This window comes from Eublepharis macularius, chromosome 2, assembly GCF_028583425.1.
Source record: "Eublepharis macularius isolate TG4126 chromosome 2, MPM_Emac_v1.0, whole genome shotgun sequence".
Lineage (NCBI taxonomy): Eukaryota > Metazoa > Chordata > Lepidosauria > Squamata > Eublepharidae > Eublepharis > Eublepharis macularius.
Window position 1 is genome coordinate 223,967,848 of NC_072791.1, and position 22,702 is coordinate 223,990,549.

General features: G+C 46.3%; 1 protein-coding gene across 1 annotated transcript in view; it reads right to left on the reverse strand.

The window, feature by feature from the left end:
- Nucleotides 1–2,200: 2,200 nt before the first annotated feature.
- MFSD6 (major facilitator superfamily domain containing 6) overlaps nt 2,201–22,702 on the reverse strand; it is a 44,456-nt gene continuing 23,954 nt past the window's right edge. Inside the window, exons 3-7 of the mRNA XM_054972301.1 lie at nt 17,222–17,319; nt 10,783–10,944; nt 9,336–9,434; nt 7,342–7,622; nt 2,201–4,217 (exon numbers count right to left, since the gene is read on the reverse strand). Coding sequence (XP_054828276.1) covers nt 3,993–4,217; nt 7,342–7,622; nt 9,336–9,434; nt 10,783–10,944; nt 17,222–17,319 — 865 coding nt within the window. The 3' untranslated portion in view covers nt 2,201–3,992. The remainder of the gene's footprint in view (nt 4,218–7,341; nt 7,623–9,335; nt 9,435–10,782; nt 10,945–17,221; nt 17,320–22,702) is intronic.

Genomic DNA, 22,702 nt, shown 5'->3' on the forward strand with positions numbered 1-22,702 from the left:
CTTCCTGAAATCCTGGTTTTAATTGCGTCCTGAAATCAGTATCAAAACTATAGGAGTGTTAGACGCAGGATAGCGGTTCTTGGAGAGTAGATGGTCAATAGGAGAATTTACTTGAACCTGTCCCAACCTAGGATTGGCTTTCTCCAGAGTGAGACAGATGGCCAAGCTACAAGTGATGAATGACACTTGAACAGCAAGTGAACAGACTTGTGTGTATTCCTCCCTGTTGACTTGCATTCCACTTGCGCTCCACTTGATCACAGTGGGCCAAACTACAAGTGATGAATGACACAGGTTGGACACTTGTCAGCTTCCCTCAAGTTTTGATGGGAAATGTAGGCATCCTGGTCCTGCAGCTTGGCTCTCCGACTGCTGTCCAATGGACTTTTCAACTGTCACTTGTCCAACATTCCGCCAAGCTGCCTACATTTCCCATCAAAACTTGAGGGAAGCTGACATCCAACCTGTGTCATTCGTCATTTGTAGTTTGGCCCTAGTGATCAAGTGGAGCACAAGTGGAACACAAGTGAACAGGGAGGAATACATGTGAGTCTGTTCACTTGCCGTTCAAGTGTCATTTGTCACTTGTGTAGCTTGGCTCAGAGAAGAGTTGGTTTAGAGACCCAGGTTGGAATGATGATGGTCCCAAGGCTGACAGTAAACCTGACCATCTAACTTTGTCAGGGACTAAAATGGCCTGAAATTGTGGGAGGAAAAGGCAAGGAGAACCTTGTGCTTTAAAGAAAGTGCCTCCCAATAAGTGATCGTAGCGAGCATTCTGGAACGAACACATAACCAGTTTTCAAGCGAATGTGCATGTAGCCATCTGTTAAGCCAACAATGGGTCGCATCCTTACTAGTCATGAAAAACATCTTACTGAACCACAATCCTGGTAGTGTGGTACAAGTTTTCGATTTTCCCCAGCAACACGTTAAACAGCCCAGTCATGTGCCCGCTGTGGTATGTTGCCACATGGTATCTTCCGTGCCTTTATCACCCCAACCGCTGATTTTCAGCAAGAGCGCTCTACAAAAGCGCATGAAAATCCATCCCTTCCATTTTCATGCTACATCCCTGCTTGTTTTAATACACCAGATACTCTCCAGCATGTCATTTCATAAGCCAAAAGATCAAACAAGTGCCAGCACGCGGCTACGTGAACAGTGAACCTTTTTATTTATTTTTTAATCGCTACATTTTAAACAAATTTCACAAATATGAAAACCCGTGTACAGTTCCACTGCCCACATGGAATGAAGGGACAGATTCAAAGACAATCCAGGAGTGTAAACATAACATGTATGCGCTACAGCCGCTCACAAGACAGGCGCTGCTGCCCTCAGTTTCTACCAGATGAACTCTCCGACAAGTTAGCTTTTTGTTTTTAAATACCCTCCACCACCTGCTTAGTTCTTTACTTTCTAGACTATCCTGCCCACCCCCTGCCCCCAGATACAAACATAGAATAAATACATTTCTGATTTTCAAAAGGACACTTAGACAAGTTATGAGAAATTTACAATACAGTACATTTAAGTTGAAGTGCAAAATAAGAGCTAGTGACGACTCTCTGGGGTTTGGTCCCAGGTGTCCCTGGATAGATTCTGCTTCAGTTCCTTGAACTCTCCCTCCTTAAGGCTTATGCAAAGAGAACACCCCTTACTATTCCACATGGCATAGTGAAGGATACAGAGCTTCTTTTCTAGTCCTCAGCTTGCCCTTTTCTCCTCCATCCAGCTTTGGGGTATTCTATTCTGGATCCTGTTGTTAACAATCAAGAGAGGCTGCATGTCGCTTGGCCAAGTGGAGACCTGAACACCTAACCATGCATGGACTCATCAAAGGACCAGAATGCAGCAGCTGCCACGGATTGTCCTCGACTGCATCGAGAAAATCGAGTTGCCTCGGATTGTTCTCGACTGCATCGAGAAAATCAAGTTGCCTCTTCTCAGCAGCTCAGTTCTGCTTGGTTCCAGGACACACATTAGCCGGCAAAGAGGAGGCAACTTCTAGGGCCGGTCTCAGCCATTTGCCACCTGACCAGGCTGTCAGAAGACAATGGCCATTTCCACACTGCTTACCTTCTCTCGGAATGACCCGGAACATCATGCAAAAAACGCGGAAGACTGCGTTTTCTCGCGCAAGATTTGTGTGACGTCGCGCAAATCTCGCACGAGAAAACGCGATCTTCCACGGTTTTTTGCACGATGTTCCGATGCATTCCGAGAGAAGGTAAGCAGTGTGGAAACGGCCATGGTTGGCAGTGGGAATTAGTAGGATTAAGGTGGTAATGTTGTAAATCTCAGAAAATCTGAATGAGACAGGCCAACCAAAGTTCCACCCAGCTTTAGAACTCCCCAACCCAAAGGACTTGGTCTGTGAACTTAGCATTTGCTCTCAGTTGTAAATAAAGGGCAAAAAGAGCCAGGATCAACCAACGCTGAGAAACATACCATCTCTGCTAGTGTCTGATGAAACAACATAAAATGGTAAAACACTCCAAATGTATTGTGTCCATTTTCATCACATCTGTGTTTAGATTCCTACCATTAACAATATCTTCCATTTCTATTCTAGAAGTCATTTGGGTTTACAGGCTATTCCCTTTCTGGCCCTTCTCCAGCCCTCAGGCACTTTATTTATGGAGGACTGTAATTTTAAATGTTACATCCCTCCTTTCCCCAAATCAACCGATTTTATACTGTATCCTGAAATTACAATATATTGGCTTGTATCCTACCACCATGCTCTGCAAAGCTGGAAGCTTTCCTCCCGTGGAAGGGGCTCTTCCGTAGGAAGGCATTTCCAAGCTTTGCTGTGCCGAATAGTAGGATGCAATCTGTTGGCCCCACTCAAGAGAGGTTCCTCGGCCCTGGTTGGTCTACACTCCTGCCACTGCACATTAGATAACCCCCTCTCTCTTCCACCAGTGCTGTCAAGAGACAGAATGCATCCTGTACAGGCTAGACTCAACACCACCCTCCATCGAAAGAAGTCAGAACCAACCATTTTGGACCACACCTAAGTCTCAAATGCAGGAAAAGGGGTGGAGTCTTCCCCTGTGTGCCCCCGCCCACTTTCACAGGTAAAAGGGAAGCTACACACAGAGAATTTCTGTAGGTGAATCTCCCTCATTGGTCTAGGGCCACGGTATCCCCTGTAAATGTTCTCAGCCTAAACAATCCCCACTTGAATTTTGGTGTCCTGCTTAAAGTCTTTCACCTTAACTAGTACCCTCCTAAGCACAATGCGTTTCTTGATGGCTCTCTTCTTCCTAAAATGCCCTTATCAACTAACCCTCCTTGGACTGGTGACAGAAGAGTTAACAGCAGCTTTGTGTCTGGAGGAGTTCCAACATGCGTTTCACCTAGAAATCTACCAGCCATAACCTGTGCGTGGTTTTTAGAAGTCTTTACAAAAGACAGACTTGTATCCTTCATTTAGGTACTTGCTAGTATCTCTCTTGGAAGTTTCAGTAGTTTCTCCAGTTTTTACAAGGAAATAAATATTTCTCCTATGAAGCTTAATACAGACTGGGAGGGAAATAGCGGTCGATTCCCCCTTCCCCCAATAACTAACACAACATCCTTTTTAACAAGCTAGAGACAATTGCAATGCAACATTCCACTTGTGAAACTAAAGCAAATTTTTATTCTCTCCCTCCCCTTTTCCCAAAAAGGACAAATTAAAGTCAAATTGATAGAGGGCAATATCCACTTAGGGTTCTGTTTGCTACGCAGATATAGGCCAATCCGCCTTTCTATACGGGTTGCAAATTTTTCAAGTGAAACGTCGAACTGGGTTGCTAGTCCCTAACAACACCGTCTCTTCCATCGAGCCCTCCCGGGCTTTCAGTCCTTTCTCAAACAGGCCGAGTCGGGTTCTGTCGCAGAAAAGGCCTTCAATATTTTAAAAGCTTGTGTAGCGTCAGGTTACCGCTGCGGAGAAGGGAGCTGTGGTAGGTTTCAGGCTCTCCGGCCAAGGGCAGGACTCAATGCAGCGAGTGGGCCGTGATGGACTCGGCCTGGTGTTCACCTTCTGGAGATGGAGCTTTACTGTCGGGAGGAACTGGGTCCGGCAAGGGGTAGTCTGGGCTAGAGGAGGGGCCCCGGGGGGCCGGAGGTACTGAAGAGTCTCCAGAGGCGTCACTGTTTCTCACATTCAGAGACTGGTTTGAAGGAGTGCTCGGCACAGAGCCTGGGCTATTGTCGGCTTGCTAGGAAAGAGAGGAGGAAAAGTGTGAAGTTAAGCCTTAGGGGAATGTCTGCCCAGGGTTTTCGGCCATTCCGGGGAAGCCAGGCAGTTTCCTCATAAGCAGCAGCACACACACGCACGTAGGACAGCCACACAAGCTATAAAGCAAGGAGGAAAGCCACTGGAGGACATGGAACAAGTCCAAAAACTAGGCAGCCAAACTTACCTTCCTTGTCTTTTCCTAACTGCTCTTCCCCAAGCAGCATGCAGGGAAAAAAACTCATTGTATTTCAAGATAAAAACTTCGTGAATTTGTTTTGTTGGTTTGTTTTTTTAAGTGAAAGAAACAAAATGCATCTATTGTTCGTTAACGTGTTTCAGGTTCCCATTTTCTGCTTTTAATGTAGCTGCACATATTTCCTTGGCGTATTTCCCCCGTGTAACGCTTTGCATCCCACCGATTGTCAGCCTCTGCTATTTCTGGAGCAGAACTATGAATATTTCAGCAGACTGACTAAGCAGCAGGCAATAACCATAAACGCGAGCAGGGGGGATTGCCTTTTGGAACCAGTCAAGTCAATGTGATTTAAAAACAATTCCCCAGAATCTACAAAAACAAGATTCCCTAGAAGGTCGGAGCCTCATTAGTGCGCCAACATCATCTAACATGAAATGTTCATTTCTGTGAAATGGGCCAATAGTGATGTCTGGAGTCCTGACACAAAAGCAGGGCTGTGCGTACAAATCCACTTGCAAGACTGGCCCCCGTGAGCGCAAACCAGTCAACATTCTCCTCTGATTTTCATGGGGCACTGCCATTGGTGGCAAGGTGAAAAATTTGGATACTAATTCCACGAGGGTGCAGATGGGAGTAGTTAACTGCTCCAAAAGAGGCGTGCGATGGGTTCACAACCGCTGCTTTAAAGCATCTGATCTGGCTCTTGAAATCCAGCTGCCTTGAGTGTTTCATGGGACACAGATTCCTCTTCCTATCTACTGGTGAAATTAAGCAGCACTAAAAATAGAATGGAAGCAGAGACATGGTTGCTTCCAGGGCTTTTTTCTGGGAAAAGAGGTGGTGGAACTCAGTGGGTTGCCCTTGGAGAAAATGGTCACATGGCTGGTGGCCCCGCCCCCTGATCTCCAGACAGAGGGGAGTTTAGATTGCCCTCTGTGCCGCTCAGTGACGCGGAGGGAAATCTCAACTCCCCTCTGTCTGGAGATCAGGGGGCGGGGCCACCTGCCATGTGACCATTTTCAAGAGGTTCCGGAACTCCGTTCCCCCGCGTTCCCCCTGAAAGAAAGCCCTGGTTGCTTCCATTCCACTTTTAGACATATGCCAAACAGAATTCTCAAAACCCTGCTTAACCAAGCCGTACCGCTCGTAGGTTCAACTATTTTATCAAAATGAAGTGTAATTCTTTTTTAAACTGTTGTTGCTGAAGTTACCAAAATACCAACCACCGTGAATCTTGCCAAAACAGCTCTTACTACACTGTCAGGTCATCAAGTTGAGCTTTTGAATGATTCCAAGATGTGCCTAATTAAAAGGGCACGTTTTAAATATTGTATATACTTTCAAAAGCATGGCAAGAGATGTTAGTTGAGAAGAGGCATCTGACTCACACAGGATAAAATACCTACAAGAAGCCTGCCGCAAGAAGTAAAAGAGGTATCTAAAAGCACAGAAAGTACGCCATCTTCTTCAGATCTGATTTTTAAAAATACGCTAATGAAAGATTCAAGCAATTGATTAAGCCTCATTGATCCTTTTAAGGTGGCAGCCCGATCCCCCTTGAAACATTTAATGTTTAAGCGCTTAGTCTTCCTTTCTCTAAGCAAATGTGTGAAGTATTTTAAGGCCAAGTTCTTTTGGGTTTCATCAAGATTTTGGCTCCTATCTCAGTGCACAATAGGAGGAAGTTTGGGAGACTGAACTCCAAATAGGCAGAAACAGAGAATTAAATCCCTGCTGGGGCCTTCTGAAATGTTTTCTGTGCAGGTTTGAAGGATGGGTCGCATGGGTCACATGGGTCGCAAACACATCTTGCCAGAGTCTCTACGTCTGGCAAAATGCTCGCTTCCTCCACACGTAACCCAGCGAATACACTCATTTTGTGAAACATCCTAAGTCAATATCGTACAGAGGGACCACTCCATTTTCTGCTTTCCCAAACACCCAGTTCTACAAAACACCTGTCTCTTAAGAAAAGGCAAAATTTTAAAATATCTATTCTGCGATCAGTGCATATAAACAGGCCACAGTAATGAGCGGAAAACTTCCTATACTTTTACATTCGAAAAATACAATCATTGCTTGTGTTTGCTCTACAGATAACGAATATTGTAACAGTGGAAAATGACTGCCCTGAAGCGGAGGCCGATTCACTGGAACCAACATGTAAGATGGACAAAGCAAGTAGCAAGCCTGAGTTGTGGTGTTCCTTTTTTAAAAAAACCACCGATTTGTGATCAGCTGTCTACAATAAGCATGTGAGGTATTATCAGAGGAGTGCACCAAGGTCCCTCCTACCCCTTATCTAGTAGATAACATATATTTATAGGCTACATAGGAAAATACATTGCCTTGGACCATGGGTACATTTGGTCTTGCCCTCTGCCGAGCTGGCAGTGGCCAGCTGGCAGTGGCCAGCTCGATGCCCCCAGGACAGCCGACACAGAGGCATTCTGTGGCTTGTGGCCGGCAGCTGCTGCATCGCCTCTGAACACGGGGCGAGCAGTTTGCCAATAGCCACTGACAGGCCAATCTTACCGAACGTTGCATAATTCTCATTAAAGGCTCCTCCGGTTAAGCCCTCCACAACCTCTGGCAAACACTGCAGTTCACTGCCGTACTAACTGCGTGAAGTACAGCTTTCTTTGGTCAAGCCCCAACCAACTGCGCTGAAAGAGCACACCAGTAGAACGTATATAACGCATATGCAGGAGCTACGCTGGCTACATTAGGCTCCGCTATTCATTTAAGGGCCCTAAAGTTTTCGGAGCGGGATAGGCAAGGTCCCATTCATTGGGACCAGAGTTCACGTTTTGCAATCTTAAGGCTTCCAATAATGACCAGCCCCTTCTTGTTTTGGAAGTGTGACCCACTCTCAGAAATAGCTTTTTTGCAGTAAAGGCTGGGTTACCTGCAGCGGCTGGTTCTCAAGGGCCTGATTGCTCCTGGAGAGCTGCACCATCTCCTTTATCTGGTAGATGGCGTAAGCGAGAGTCACCCACGGAGAAGAACTGACTCCCCAGGCGGGTTTGTTCACGTCCTCCTGCTCCTCTTGGTGCTTGGTCTTCTTGGGGGGAGGCCTGGGCTCAGGTCGGGGCAGGATGTCTTCCGCCTGTTGCTGCACGAGATCAATCGTGGCAATTGGCACCGGGCTAGAAGGCACCGGGATCCTTTCGGCCAGCATGGTCTTTTCTGAAACGGTCAAAGTTAACGATAAAAGGTCAGTAGTCATCCCAAGGGAAATGGGGCAATTAAGCACAGTCGCTTTTTAGAATCCGGACTATCGTCTGTTGGGAAGTGGTAGCAGGTTACTGGACTGGCGGTGGAGGGGCAGCCATGCCACAGTCTTTGTTTTTTCTGTACTGACTTGGATGGTCCATGCTAGCCAGGGTCCTTTTCACACTACTTACCAGGGCCGATTCCAGACGGCCCTCCGCATCCCGAAACATCGCGCGTTGTCGCACGGAAAACACGATATTTCACGTTTTTTCATGTGAGTTTTGCGCGACCTCGCACAGAACTCACACGAGAAAACGCGATATTTCGCGCTTTCCACGCGACGTTTCGGGATGCGGAGGGCCGTCTGGAATCGGCCCTGCTCCCGGAACCTTGCGAAATATCGCACAAAAGGAAGATAGTGTCTTCTCGCGAGAGTTTTGCGCGATGTTGCGCAAAACTCTTGCGAGAAGACGCTATCTTCTGCGGGTTTCACGTGATATTTCGCAATGTTCCGGGAGCAGGTAAGTAGTGTGAAAAGGGCCCTGATCTCATCAGATCTCTGAAGCTAAACAGGGTCGGGCCTGATCAATGGGGGGACGTCGCATCTCGACGTTTTCTTGGCAAACTTTTTACGGGGTGGTTTGCCATTGCCTTCCCAAGTTATCTACACTTTACCCCCAGGAAACCAGGTACTCATTTTACCGACCTCAGAAAGATGGAAGGCCGAGTCAACCTTGAGCCGGTTACTTGAACCTGGCTGCCGCCAGGATCGAACTTAGGTTGTGAGCAGAGCTTGGGCTGCAGTACTGCAGCTTAACACTCTGTGCCACGGGGCAACTGGGTACGATCGGCAAAAGCCCATCCACACACATTCTCTGTGGTGGTTCCCACCTTGTGGAATGGCATGATTGAGGTGTTCCGGAAGCGCTCAGGACTGTACCATTTTGCAGAATGTGCAAGGCAGAAATGTTCAGGAAGGCATTTTTATAAAGGAGTCCGAATTGTAGTATAATGGAACAGTCCAAAAGGGCACTTCTATAATGGAACAGGGTTGAAGTCTATTGTAATGCTGATTATATGTATCATCTTGCTTTTACTTCTCCCTCTTCTATCTTCATCATCCACTCTCTACATTGTTTACGGTGCGTTATGCCTTATACAATTTTCTGTTTGCATGGTTTTCTAATTCTGTCATTCTAAACCTATGGCATTGTCACTTGGATGTCTTTTGCTTTCTGTCTGAATTTTTTAAAAATTATGTATTTTGCAATCCTCCTTCAATCTCAATGAGAAAGGTGGACAACATACAATGTAAACAGACAAGTAAAGATTCCAGTAGCACCTTTAGGACTAACCAACTTTATTGTAGCATAAGCTTCCGAGAGCCACAGCTCTCTTTGTCAGATGCATGCATGCATCTGACGAAGGGAGCTGTGGCTCTCGGAAGCTTATGCTACAATAAAGTTGGTTAGTCTTAAAGGTGCTACTGGAATCTTTACTTTTTTGTTACTACAGACTAACATGGCGAACTCCTCTGGATCTGTACATAAACATTGTTGTGGCCCCTCTTAACAACCTGATAGCTGCATTCTACATCAATGATCGTTTCAGAGTGGATTCCCAAAGAGCACAACAGAAGAATCCAGTCTGGAGGTTGCCAGACGGCACGTAAATGTGGCTATTTACCTTCTTGTTCATCAGGAACGGCCAGCCACTGGATTAAAGCGAAAAGCAAGAGGATCACAAGACAGGCCATTCCAATCCCTCTGAATGTCGAAGCCGCCCCTGCAAAGAGAAATCAACTCAGCATCCAGCATTTATTCCGTTGAAAAGGTCTGGTTAAAACAACAATGAGCAACTAAGGGCCAAGCTAGAAGTGGCGAATGACACTTGAACGGCAAGTGAACAGACTCACGTGTATTCCTCCCTGTTCACTTGCGCTCCACTTGCGCTCCACTTGATCACTTGGAGCGCAAGTGGAGCGCAAGTGAACAGGGAGGAATACACGTGAGTGTTCACTTGCCGTTCAAGTGTCATTCGCCACTTCTAGCTTGGCTCTGAGTGGCTGAATGAAACTTGGTAACCGGAAAGCAGGCATGTGTGGCAACATGTAGAGGCAACACCCCAAACGTGTATTGGTGATTTTCATCACGAGGCGTTGAACAATAGGGGGGCTGCATTTGAAGAAGGAAAATCACCAGAACCACATCAGGAGCCACATCATGCCAAGTGAAAAAGGGTGGCACTTCACAAGTTGCAAAAGGGTCATAATTTGAACCAATCCAGTCTCATTTTTTTTAGCCTGTGTTCAAAGATGATCATTTATAGTTGTGCCCCATTTCTCAGCTCACTAGAAGAAAGAATAAAATGTGTTTGCGTTGTTCTCTGGATCGAAGCAAAGAATTTCTCTCCCTGAAGGGCAACATCCAGACTTTGAAGCTGCAACCTCCCCCCCTCCCCCCCGCCCAATGGGACATGCTTCTTGAAGAGTGCCTGGGCTTTGGACGCATTCTGCTAATGAGTCTTCTCCCATTCCTGTAGGGCAGGGGCCACTTTATTGGCACTGTTCTGTGAAAAAGCTTTGGACAGGCCTACCAGTTCTCAGCAGACCACCATGGAAACCATGCACTAAGCGCTCTCCTGGCAGGGCACAACAATGTCACTTCCTGAAGTGGCTCTGCCAGTGAGATAAATGTCACTTCCTGAAGTGATATCACCACACTGGCAGTGGGCGTGCTCCTGCGTGTTGCTGGGGCCAATTCTAGCTCCAAATGGGTCACAATTAGCCCTGTGTAAAGTGCAGGAGCATGCCAGTGGGCCACACGATGACGTCACTTCCTGGAAGTGAGGTCATCATGCCTCTCCGGCAGCGCGCACTTACAAAGTGCACATGCGACGAGACTACAACATGTAATTCCAAGGTCCCTAAGTTCTGGAGAAAGTAGCGGGTTCTTCAAGAGCGCTGGACTGGGAAGATGGTTCCTGCTCCTTGGCACATAAAGCTTTCTCGGTAATGTATGAAACATTTTAGAAGAGTAACCAACAAGGCTGGTGGGGAACAAAGGCGTTTAGGGCAGAGCGTGCACGGCGGGCAGGAACACAGCCATGCATACACAGCTCCTGTTTCTCTTACCAAAGTAGTTGACCAGCACGCCTCCAACCATCGCTCCGCATCCTCTGCCCAAGCCCAGATGAAGCCCCTGGAGGATGCCCTGAGCCGAAGTTCTCAGTTCAGGAGGCACCGCAGCACTCAGGTAGGAGATGCAAGCCGCCCAGATGGCTGCATGAGTCACCCCTGCGAAGAAGGAACTGCTCAGGAAATCCCAGGCCAGTATCTACTGAGGCACGACATATACCATACGCAGCACGACGCTTTTACTCATACACAGGGGCTTGAGGACCTGGGGTCTTTGCAAGCTTTGTTTGTCCTGACAACACACACACGCACCCTTGAGTCCTCCCCACCCCTTGTTCCTACAGCAGAAAGTGCTGCTTGTCTTATACGTATGCCCAGGGCTTTTTTTCTGGGGAAAGAGGTGGTGGAACTCAGTGGGTTGCCCTCGGAGAAAATGGTCACATGGCCGGTGGCCCCGCCCCCTGATCTCCAGTCAGAGGGGAGTTGAGATTGCCCTCTACGAGGGCAATCTCAACTCCCCTCTGTCTGGAGATCAGGGGGCGGGGCCACCGGCCATGTGACCATTTTCAAGAGGTTCCGGAACTCCGTTCCCCCGCATTCCTGCTGAAAACTCTGCGTATGCTCAGTAACATGAGACTTTTCACAGACTTTCTTTAAAAGTAGTTAGGAGTTACCTGAATCATCTGGCTCACGTCCACTTCCTTTTAAATAAATATGCCTACTAGCAAAACCTCCTGGCTTATGTCTTTACATTGAAGCCAAACGTAGTAATGGATAGCTTCGTTTAAGTAGCAGCTTAACCTAAACAGAGCTGGTGTACCTTGTTAGAAGGAAAAGCCATCCTCAATAATATTCTTCTTCCACTAGCCTGGAAATATGTAATCTACCTGATCCAGAGAACGAATCTTTCCACCTTCCCACCCTCTTGCTACAACTCCCTCTGCCCCCAAGCGGCTCCTGAAGGTAAGGAAACTTTCACAGACATCCTGGGACATGGTGCTAAGAACTAAATCTGGAAATTTGCAGACACTGCGAACCTTCCCCTTGGGTGACCAAAAGATTCCAAATTAGCCAACCTAATAATTCCTGTTTCTGGAAACTGAGGCAGCCAAAATAGTTCAAACTTTACTGTTCAGCTCCAATCAGTCGTGCCGAAGATGCCAATTTAACCAATGTGAAAACCCTGGAGTCCACCAAACACTGTCCGTTTAGTTTTATTTCTGTTTATTCACTGAAGGTTCTATGCTGCTTTCGACCAAAGCACACCTGTACTTCCCATTGCTAAAAAAAGAAGGCACGGATGCTTTCTTCCTAAAATGATTTCCTAGCTTCGGGTACAAAGCAGAAGGAAAAACCATCTCCAGATTTGGTACATCGGAAAAGAAGCCACGGGATTCCCTGCTGCATGCCAAGCAGTCTGCCCGTGGAAATGTGCCTCCCCCGCTCCAGCCTTCATCTGCAATTAATACTTCAGCAGTTTCAAATGTCATTCAAGATTATCATCCTAATTTTAATCCATTTTAAGACCATTATTGCTAATATATGTCAGCGTTGTGTGTGAAATTGAATCACTGCGCTTCGATTCATCTGCAGTTAGAATCTGAACACTGTTTTGGCTAGAACATATTTCACTTCTCTTCCTCATTCTATCCTGCACTGTTAAAAAGCACATGGGTTTTTTAAAATCTTTTTTTTTGAGAAAATTGCCTTTCTTTCCTTTGGGCTGGCCGAGTAAGAGTTTCCTAAGCAAAATACTTTGTTGGCATTCCTTTTGTGTCAGCTACAGAAGGAACTTCATTTATTGGGTGAAACCTGTTCTGACTTATCATACCTTTACAAGGTGTATTTGCTACCTGTGAGGTAGCCCTGGCTGCTCCACCCTTGATGCTGGCGAAGAGCCACGGTAAAGAGTCAACTTGTGCCGCAGATGACCCTGGCTGATTAGGTGAACGATAGGATTTTTCCATTGCACTATTTTAGCTTCTTCTAATACGGAATTTAGAGGTGGCCCGCCTACCTACTAGGTAACCCTCTATGGGCACCCAAGAGGAGGGGGTGCCAGGGTCACCAAAACACCCTTGCGAGGGCAAGCATCATCCCGACCAGCCACCTATGTTGCCCTGGTTATGCTGCCCACCTTTCCCCAGGAGGAAGGGAGGGAGGAAGAAACCCGCTCCACCATGTGCCTTCTGTCCACCTTTGCGGTGCCTAGCCTGGCATGCCTTCCCTTGCCCTGTCTCTGCTAAGAATGGAGGGAAGTGCAGGTGGGTACCAGCTCTGCCATGCTCTCTCTTGTTTCACAGAGGCTCGGGCCTTGGCGGCTAGCCCAACCTGCTTTCCCAGCCCTGCCTTTGCAAAGGAGGGCGGGAGAGTAGATGGGCTTTGCAGCAGCTTGGGGCACTACTGGCTGGCCCACAGTTCTGAGGGAATTACAAGCCGTTTTCGTGGATAAGGGCTGGGTTTTTCACTCAGAGATGGCTTATGTGGCCCGCAACAGGGACATGGGGGAAGAGGCAGCCGAAAGCAGCGGCAACATACAAATGGGGTCTCAGCGGCCACACTCCATGGCTGTCTCTACTTTCCATGGGCGTGCCCAGAAGTTCCGCCTTCATCTACTGCAAAGAAATCAGGCGGCAGCACAGTTGCGTTCTTCCACAAATCCCACGATGACAGACACAAAGTACGTCCCGTGAGGAAGGTTAAGTCAAGCCACAAGTCTAACACTAACTGCTGCCCCGTGCAAAAGGCTCACACCGCCGTCCCTGTCACATACACAGGAATAAAAAACACAGACAAATATGTCACACCCCTGGGCGCACACAACGTGCAGGCGGACGCCCACAGAACGGAGCTCTCTACTCTGCCCGCCCTAAACTTTCTCTGCCGGGTGCCAGACAAACAGGCTCTCCCAACGTAAGACAAGACAGGCGACGACAGATCTGGCTGGGGAAAACCGAGACGGCAGGGGAGGAACACAACAGGAGGCCCAAGCCCAAAAGCACCATGCGCAAAACGAAGGCGCAGAAGGCAATGAGGCCGGAGAGGGACAAACTCAGGGGCAGGCCCCCCAAAGCGTCACTGGGCAAGGACCAAAGCAAAACCCTCCTATCAGCTCCTTCTCAAGGGCATCTGCACATTGTACATGTGGCATTATTTGGATTCTGTGTGGATTAAATTGTGTTGGGTTATCTGATCGTTTCTACCTGAACAGAGAGTACCTAGAAATGAAGGGGAGGGAGGCGATGAAAGGAAAGTGCTGATTCTTAGGGTGGAACCACAGAAGGTACAAGGAGTGATTATTCTTTTTGATACGAGGTTTCCTTACAGCCAGCAGGGCAGTGATTCAAAAGGAGACCCCCCCGCCCCGCAGAGGAGGAGGAGGCTTTCTAACTTTTCCTCCATCGGCTGCGGTGTGCTGAAAAATCCCCATCTGGAAGCTTTATTTATCCCTGAAGGGGAACACGCCGGGGTTGTAACAGACGTCATTCCACAGAACCAAGCAGGCAAAACTCCCACTTCATCGTCATGGCACAGAACTGCATACTTTGCAATGGGGTGTGTGGATATTAATCTGTAGCAATAAGTAAGTTCAAAGGAATACCGTTTAGGAATTATAAAAGGAAGCTAGAGCAACAGGCTTATTTTACTGCTCCCAGATTTAAAAAGAAAAAAAAATTGCAAACCTAGGAAAAGACTTAGATTAAATGCAGGAGATCAGTCATCCCTGTTAGAAAATTAACAGTGCAATCCTATACAGTTATGCCAGTCTAAGCCTATTGACTTCAATGGACTTAGAGCAGAGTAACTCCACACAGGAACACACGCTGTGAGTGTCCTGAACTGAAGGTCCGCAAGGCTTATTACCAGACATATGCATAAATCACAAAAAAGCATGGTTCAGGTGTAACCACCAAAACCCATGGTTGGCTGCTCTGTGAATGTGCCACAGGTGCACACCCTCCTTCCTCCTCCCAGGCCCAACCAGCTAATGAAAGACTTTCACTTCCCTGGTTTGTCATTACTCCAAAACAACAAAATACGACTTAGGCAAGAGTTTGGCATCCTGGCCGGTGGGGGAAAACACAAGCCACAGGTCTGTGCCTCAGCAGCGATGGCAGACTGGTCTGCTGGGGTCATTTTTACTTCTCTCACTGGGTGCAAGAGAAGGGGATTGGGACCACTTCAGCTGGAGGATGCTGTCATGTTTGACTGTGCCCATTCATCCATGCCAATATGAATTCTGATGCTTATATGCTTAGGTGCCAGTTAATGCCAGTTGTAACTCAATTATGTTCTTCTGCCAGTTATTGTAATCATAAACCTGGTGTAACTCAGAGCCAAGCTACAAGTGACGCTGTACACAGGTTGGACACTTGTCAGCTTCCCTCAAGTTTTGATGGGAAATGTAGGCATCCTAGTTTTACAGCTTGGCTCTCCATTACAACTGCAAGACCAGGATGCCTACATTTCCTATCAAAACTTGAGGAAAGCTGACAAGTGTCCAACCTGTGTACAGCGTCACTTGTAGCTTGGCTCTCAATTTCTTGTTGCTAGTATTATAGTGGATTCTCAAACATTCACAGGTGGCTGTCTGTTTACAACTTTTCCTCTAGACTGTGATATGTCTTTCCTCTTCGTGGTGTGATAGCACAAATATGCAAAATGTTCTCACACAATGAATTGTTTGGGCATTGGGAGGGGGAAGGAAAGTTGGGTAGAAAAGAGATGTGTTTTTCCCATGTTGCCATTCTTGTCAAACTTCTACTAGAACTACTTAGTTGCTTACCTTCCTCCTAAGTAGACCTTTGGACCTGAATATGGAAACGATCTGATTTCTGAATAAAAGTCATTTAACCAAGGACATGGGTCTTGCTATAATGAACCAGGGATCTGCCTGCTGTATTCTGTCATCCAGAGCCGGACAGATGCCTTGGATTGTTCACAATGAATTAACGTTATATCGGAACAATGCCAAACAAGGGTCCTTAGCAGGGCTTTTTTTTCTGGGAAAAGAGGTGGTGGCACTCAGGACCGCACAATGACATCACTTTGGGTCAGCTGGAAAAAGGGGGCAGTTTTTTAAAATTTAAATCGCCCTTGGCAAAAATGATCACATGGCCAGTGGGCCCACCCCCTGATCTCCAGACAGAGGGCGGGGCCACTGGCCATGTGACCATTTTCAAGAGGTGCCAGAACTCCGTTCCACCGCGTTCCCGCTGAAAAAAAGCCCTGGACCTGCATAAAGCTGTTAATTTATGCCATGATGACAGCAGTTGCTGATGGTCCCTGGCCCCAGGGAGGTCCGTCTGGCCTCTACCAGAGCCAGGGCCTTTTCACTCCTGGTAGAACTCTCTGTCTGATGAGACTAGGGCCTGGGGGGATTTGTTATCGTTCCGCTGGGCCTGCTGTTCCAGATGTTCCGCCAGGCATTTGGTGGGGGCTAGGCTGTCCTCTTGCCGGCCATACCACTGAAGACCATCCACCACACATGCAGGAGCTTGTTCAACTCACCTGACCCTCAGCACAACTTTGCAAAAACACCCGTTTGCCTGGCCTGCCACGTTCTCAGTTCTGCCCAATCCCTAAGAATTAAGCATCATACCATGCACAGGCACGAAAAGTGCTTTTCACACAGAAGGCTTCAAGGACCTCTTGCCTCAAATCAATATAAACACCTACATTCTTACAAAAACTTACGTTATGAATGTCCTCCTCTCCTCTGTACAAGCTCTATAATCAGTTGTAGGGGAGACACTCAAGGGCAACGTAAAGCCACCATGCCTCCCAATGTTCAAAGAGCTGCTACCTGGCCCTTCAGCCCAGCCTGCCTGTTTCCCTTTTGGGGGGGTCTGCATTTCCTGACTGCCCTGTCCTTCCCTTTTAGAGAAAGTCATTTCCACTTTCTTACCTCTAATTGGCATTCTTAAAATAGGCTGAATGGGGGAATGGTGACTTAGCTGAGGATCACACAGGAGAACTGGTTATTCCTGAATTTTTAACTAGCTATTTATTTTCTTTAATTGCTAAAAAGCAACCTCTCCCTTTCAAGGGAATAAGATAGGAAGCCAACTTGCCTGAAACATTAAATGCTTTGACAAAACCCCGTTGCAGCCCGCCAGAAACCCAACCTTGTTTGCAGTGGGCATGGACTCCTGTCTCTTTGTTTAGAGACAGGGTGTGCACCACCAACCACGCCGTTTGCTTAGATCAAGCCACTGAATCTCAGATCAGCTGCAGAATCCACCCCTGGACAACAGTACACTTTTACGACAAACACAATAAAGTTGTATGAAAAGATCATGCTCTCTCCGGTTATTGATCGATGGGGTGCCCAAGCAAAGCTGAGCTGGCACTTAACTACGGCTCAGAGGTCAACATGATTCATTCAAGCTCCTGGTTTGTGCGTTCCACAGCAAGGGGAGCTCAGCCTTCTTACCTTGAAGGACTTCCATTGGGAGAACGGTCCAAGCGTTTTCCAGATAGGAGATGTAAATATACCGAGCTGTGTTGCAGGCAAGACCAATATACAAGACCCTAGAGAGGAAAAAAAAGAAAAGAGGTTGGCTCTTTTGACACGCTTCATACCTTACAGTATACAACCAACCAAAATCTATTTCCTTAGAACTGTTCCCATTGATAGGCCGTTTCCACACGGCTTATCTTTACTTGGAACGACCTGGAACATCTCGCAAAAAACGCGGAAGATTGCGTTTTCTCACACGAGAAAACGCGATCTTCCGCGTTTTTTGAGTGATGTTCCGGGTCGTTCCGAGCAAAGGTAAGCCATGTGGAAACGGCCCTAATCTATTTCCTTAGAACTCTTCCCATTGATAGTTTTCTTCATGACTGAATTCTAAAGAGGACTGAATGAATCCGAGTCCGCATTTCCAAATGAGAGCCTGTGTGGTGTAACAAATAATTATAAGAATTCCCTTCAGGACAGCTTAATGCCCACTCAGAGCAGTTTACAAAGTATGCTATTATTATCCTCACCTTGTGAGGTGCGTGGGGCTGAGAGAGCTCCAAGAAGCTGTGACTGACCCAAGGTCACTCAGCTGGCTTCAAGGGGAGGAGTGGGGAATCAAACCCGGCTCTCCAGTTTGAGAGTCAGACTTGTACTTGAGAAATCTACGTGCAAATCCGCTATGATGCTGACTGGGTAGTCCTAGGCCACACACTCGTGCTCTCAGAGCCAAGCTACAAGTGACGCCTTACGCAGGTTGGACATTTGTCAGCTTCCCTCAAGTTTTGATGGGAAATGTAGGCATACTGGTCTTGCAGTTTTGCTCTCCGACTGCTGTCCAATGGACTTTTCAACTGTCACTTGTCCAACATTCCGCCAAGCTGCCGACATTTCCCATCAAAACTTGAGGGAAGCTGACAAGTGTCCAACCTGTGTCAGGCGTCACTTGTAGCTTGGCCCTCAGTCTATCACAGGTTCGTTGCAAAGGATAAAATGGCAGCAGAAAGGCCTAAGGTCCTTGGGAGTAAGGCAGAATTTAAAAGATTTTAACGAATTAAAAAGATACTGAGCAGGGTCACTTGATTTTACTGTCATACTTTTGTGACTTTTGCCAATAAGTCCAGTGTTTCAGTGTTTAGCATGGAACCACACTTTACCAGGCTTGGGGTACACTTTAAGACGGGTTTTAGATTCTGCTGGTTTGGTTGTAAAAGAGGGGGATCCCATGGAAGCTGACATTACTGATAATCTGAGATTTCATAATACGTAAGAAAGACCTGAACACAGTATCTCCAGCTCCACATAGTCTTCCTCAACGCTTCCAGAAATTCCATATTCTGCAAATAACTGTCCCATCAGGGTTTGCAACATGCTACAATGCATTTCCTTCAGATTCATTGCTGACTCAGAGCAAAGCTCTAACTTGGCTACCCCCTCCTTTTTAACTTACCAAATTAGAACATTAAAAGCAAAAGGGGGAGGCGTACTAGGTTGCTTTTCGCAGGATAACGTTCAGGCCCAGAACATGAATAAATCAGGTCGTGATGCAATGGTAGAAAAGATAATTAGGCCACTTGCAGTCCCAAGCCAGTATGAGGACTGGTTCCACTAACAAATCTTTATTATAAATACTATTTAAAGGCAGAATTGTGACAGACAGACAGACAGACAGAGATGAGAATTGAGGTGGGGACAGTGGTGCAGCCCAGAAGATTTTTCTTGGCCTGGGGCAGAGCCCTGCACAAAACTGGGCCTATTCGTAAAATATATTGGTTAAGAACGAACGAACGAACGAACGAACGAACGAACGAACGAACGAACGAACGAAAGAACGAAAGAAAGAAAGAAAGAAAGAAAGAAAGAAAGAAAGAAAGAAAGAAAGAAAGAAAGAAAGAAAGAAAGAAAGAAAGGTTGAAGAGGTGGGTGGCGCTGTGCATGTGTGTGTGTTGCTTTCATTCTTTTGTGGACAGAAGTTGACATTGTTATGGTTCCCACAGCTTTTGAATGCAGATTGGTTCTGTGTTAAATATATCAGTTATGGTTATTTGTATTCATTAAAATATCAGTTATGGTTATCCCAGTTTTATGCTAGGAATGGGTAGCTGTCTCCAAGTCACAGAAGGCTTGGAGTATATTCAATATATTCATCAGCATATAGGTGTTCTTATGTCTTAATGGCTGTAATTCAAATGGTTCTCCCCACCCTCAGCTGATTAACATCACTGAAACTGCAGTGGACATATGGGTGTTAAGGAAGTTTTTATGAATATTGTTTGTCTGGGACACTGGAATATTTATGAGCATTTCACAATGTTACCACTGCTTAGCCATTGGTAAGGTTGAGTTGGCAGGCAACAAAAAAGCCATTTTAAACAACTAGCAAAATCTTACTAATTGTGGGTATGAACAAAGCAATAAATATGATCTACAAAATCATTTACTCAAGAGTCAAAAAGTCAATTATGCATGTGTATTCACTAAATTTGCTGAATGAACAAGATAATCACTCTAACACCGTATCAACAAGGAACTACTCCCTTAAAGTGGCACGCACAGAAGAACCAGTATTCAAGCCTTAAACATACAATTAGCAGTTGCTAATAAAGTGCAAGTGCTTCAGTCCTCATTCAATACATAGTAATTATAAGACAAGGATAGAATATTGCACAGTTCCATGAATAAATACAAATATTGTACAAACATAAAGTGCTCAGTCAATTCGTAATTGGTCCAAAGATATGAGTCTCAAAGTCCATGTACACTCAGTTCTTGTTGATTAAGTCCGTCAACCAGTACTTCATAAGGTATCAGCTGGTCACTAAATCAGTTTGTGATGAGCCGTGATCAAGCCTTGTTCTACGGGTCATCCACATCCTTTATATCCTGTTTCAACATGAATCTTTTTTCAAGGAATCACAGACTATAGCAAGCAAAATCATTCAGGCATACAGGCATGTTTTATGCAGCTCGCCAGCAATTTTCTTGTTTTTTCTAATGAAGTAAGATACTGGCTGATGGAATTATTTATTTATAAATTTTCTACAGAATCATTTATTTTAAAAATGTATATGCTGCCTCTTCCAGAGCTGCCAGCTCAAGGTAGCTTACAACTTAAAACATGATTTAAAAAACCAGCATGCAAATCATTAAAAATCAAAAAGCCAGCAATTAAAAACAACATAAAACATTTACAGTGAAATCCTAAGCAGAATTACTCCAGTCTAAGTCCACTGAAAGCACTGTAAAGGAGGGCTTCCTAGAAGCAGCTCTGAGAGAGATGGAAGGGGAGGAATTAACAATGGCCTGGAATAAGAACTTGATTGGCAGGCTTCTCCCTTCCCTCTGACTGGCTAGTCAGAACCCACCATCAGGATGAGAGGGTTGCTGACAGGAGTGTGTGTAAGCATCTGACAGGGAAGATCAGACAGGTTCCCCTCTGGCATGAGGGAAAAAATATCTGTTGCCCTAACTGTAACACCAGTGTTTTGAGGGAGAATTCTAGTTAAGAATTCCAAGTATCAAAGCCAGCACAGGCTGAAACCTGTTTACGTAGCCATATAGAACTGGGGGGCTGTTTTGGCAAAGAGGCTTTGGATAGTAAGTGGAGACTCCCATTCAGGCCAAGTGAAGAAAGGTTATTTCTTCTTAGGTGAAGAAGAATAATTCCTGCCCAGTATCTAAAAAAGAGGTTTGGCTCTAAGGAGGACCCTGGGTCTGTTGTAAAGGGAGAAATGTGTTGAACTAACATCTGGAAACCTAAGTTTAAAAAGGGGAACTCTGTGAAGAAACATTGTTACTGAAACTAAAGTCTTGAAGCAAACAACTCTTATTAATAAGAACTAAGAACATAAAAACTAAGCTTAAAGGAAATGGTTTTGCTTGAAACTTGAAGAGTATTCTGTTCCACCAGTAAGTTTTACCTTAGCATTTTCATTCCCTGGCTGTCTTTATTCCATCCCTACCTGTACAAAAAAGTTTCTGTTTCTTTTGAACATTATTCAGTCTCCAGTGCCATTTCATACACAGAAAAAGAGGGCTCCTGCTTTTCCTCCATCAAATTTCTGGGCTGGGCTAAAAAGCCAAAAATATGGGTGGGACAAAAAGAACTTTAAAACCACAACTAGAAATACACTACTTGGGGCTGCTCAGCCAAAGCTGGCAACTGCTTTGCAGGTGATGTTTTGCAAACAAAAAATCTTGTCATTCTACTTTCGCATCACTGGCCAAACCAGTTCCACATGGCTGTGACTAAAACTCTCCAATGTGACCTAGAAGTCACAAGTCCCAAATGGCAAAGCTTGAAAAAGTTGGAGTGCTACATGTTCTGAAAACCAGTTCATGAAGGTGGGGCCATCCAGCAGCCAGAGGGAAATTTTAAACACATGGAGGGGACTTTATTTGGTGGACAAGGCCTTGGCTAGCAGGACACAACACAAAGCAGCTGTCCTTACATGGCTGTTGGGTGACTGCTTATGTCGGTGGCGTACCAGCAAACGTTCTGCTGCACTGTGGCAAAGACACAAATGCACAAACAAAATGGAATGTGCAGTTTCCCAGGAGAGGTGCCATTTTCAGGCCGGTTGGCTTGGTAACCACCAATGAGTTCTGAGGGATGGGTTTACCTGCAGGGTGTGGGAACAAGAACAGAGATATAACTGCTAGTCATCCCACTTTGTTTCTAATTTGATTTGGGAAACCCATAAATGTCCAATCAGGGCTAGATCTGCACCCAGAAGGAGGGGCGGGAAAGCAGAGGCCGGAGGCACAGTGTGATGTGGACGGACCAGCCGCGACTGGTTGTGCACACCACACCCCTCAGCTGAGCAAGGGCCCTGTCATGCTCTGTTGACACCATGACAGTGATTTTCCATATGCCCTTTGGGCTGATTTTCAAACTCACAATAAGCCCAGAAGCGCATGAGCAGATCTGCCTATTCTTTGCAGGCTTTAGCCAAATGTGTTTAAATTGGATCAGACTATAAAGGGTGGTTTCAGATGAGCACCAGCTATAGCCCCAAGCTGTGTTGTTTAGAGGGAGTGGGAGGGATTGTTCAGCCAAACACGCAAAAATGAACAACTGAAGCCTGTACTTCAAGTAACACAACACTATGGGGCGAGTCACATGTTACCAAGTCCATGCAGCAGTGGGCTTACCAGTTGCCTACCAATGGCGGGCAATCTCCCCAAGGTTTGCCCCGTCACCTGACAATCATTGGCGATCAGTGGGAGGTGACAAACCCCCCAGCAATCACCCATCACCGTCAGGCAACTCAGGAAAGCCCTCACCAGGTGCGCTCCTGGTGAGGCATGATGATGTCACTTCCTGAAGTGATGTCATCGCACCAGCCCGCAGGCGTGCTCCTGCACTTAGCTGGGGCCAATTTTGGCCCCCAACGGGCCAGAATTAGCCCCTCACAAAGCACGGGAGCACACCCATGGCTGGTGTGATGGTGT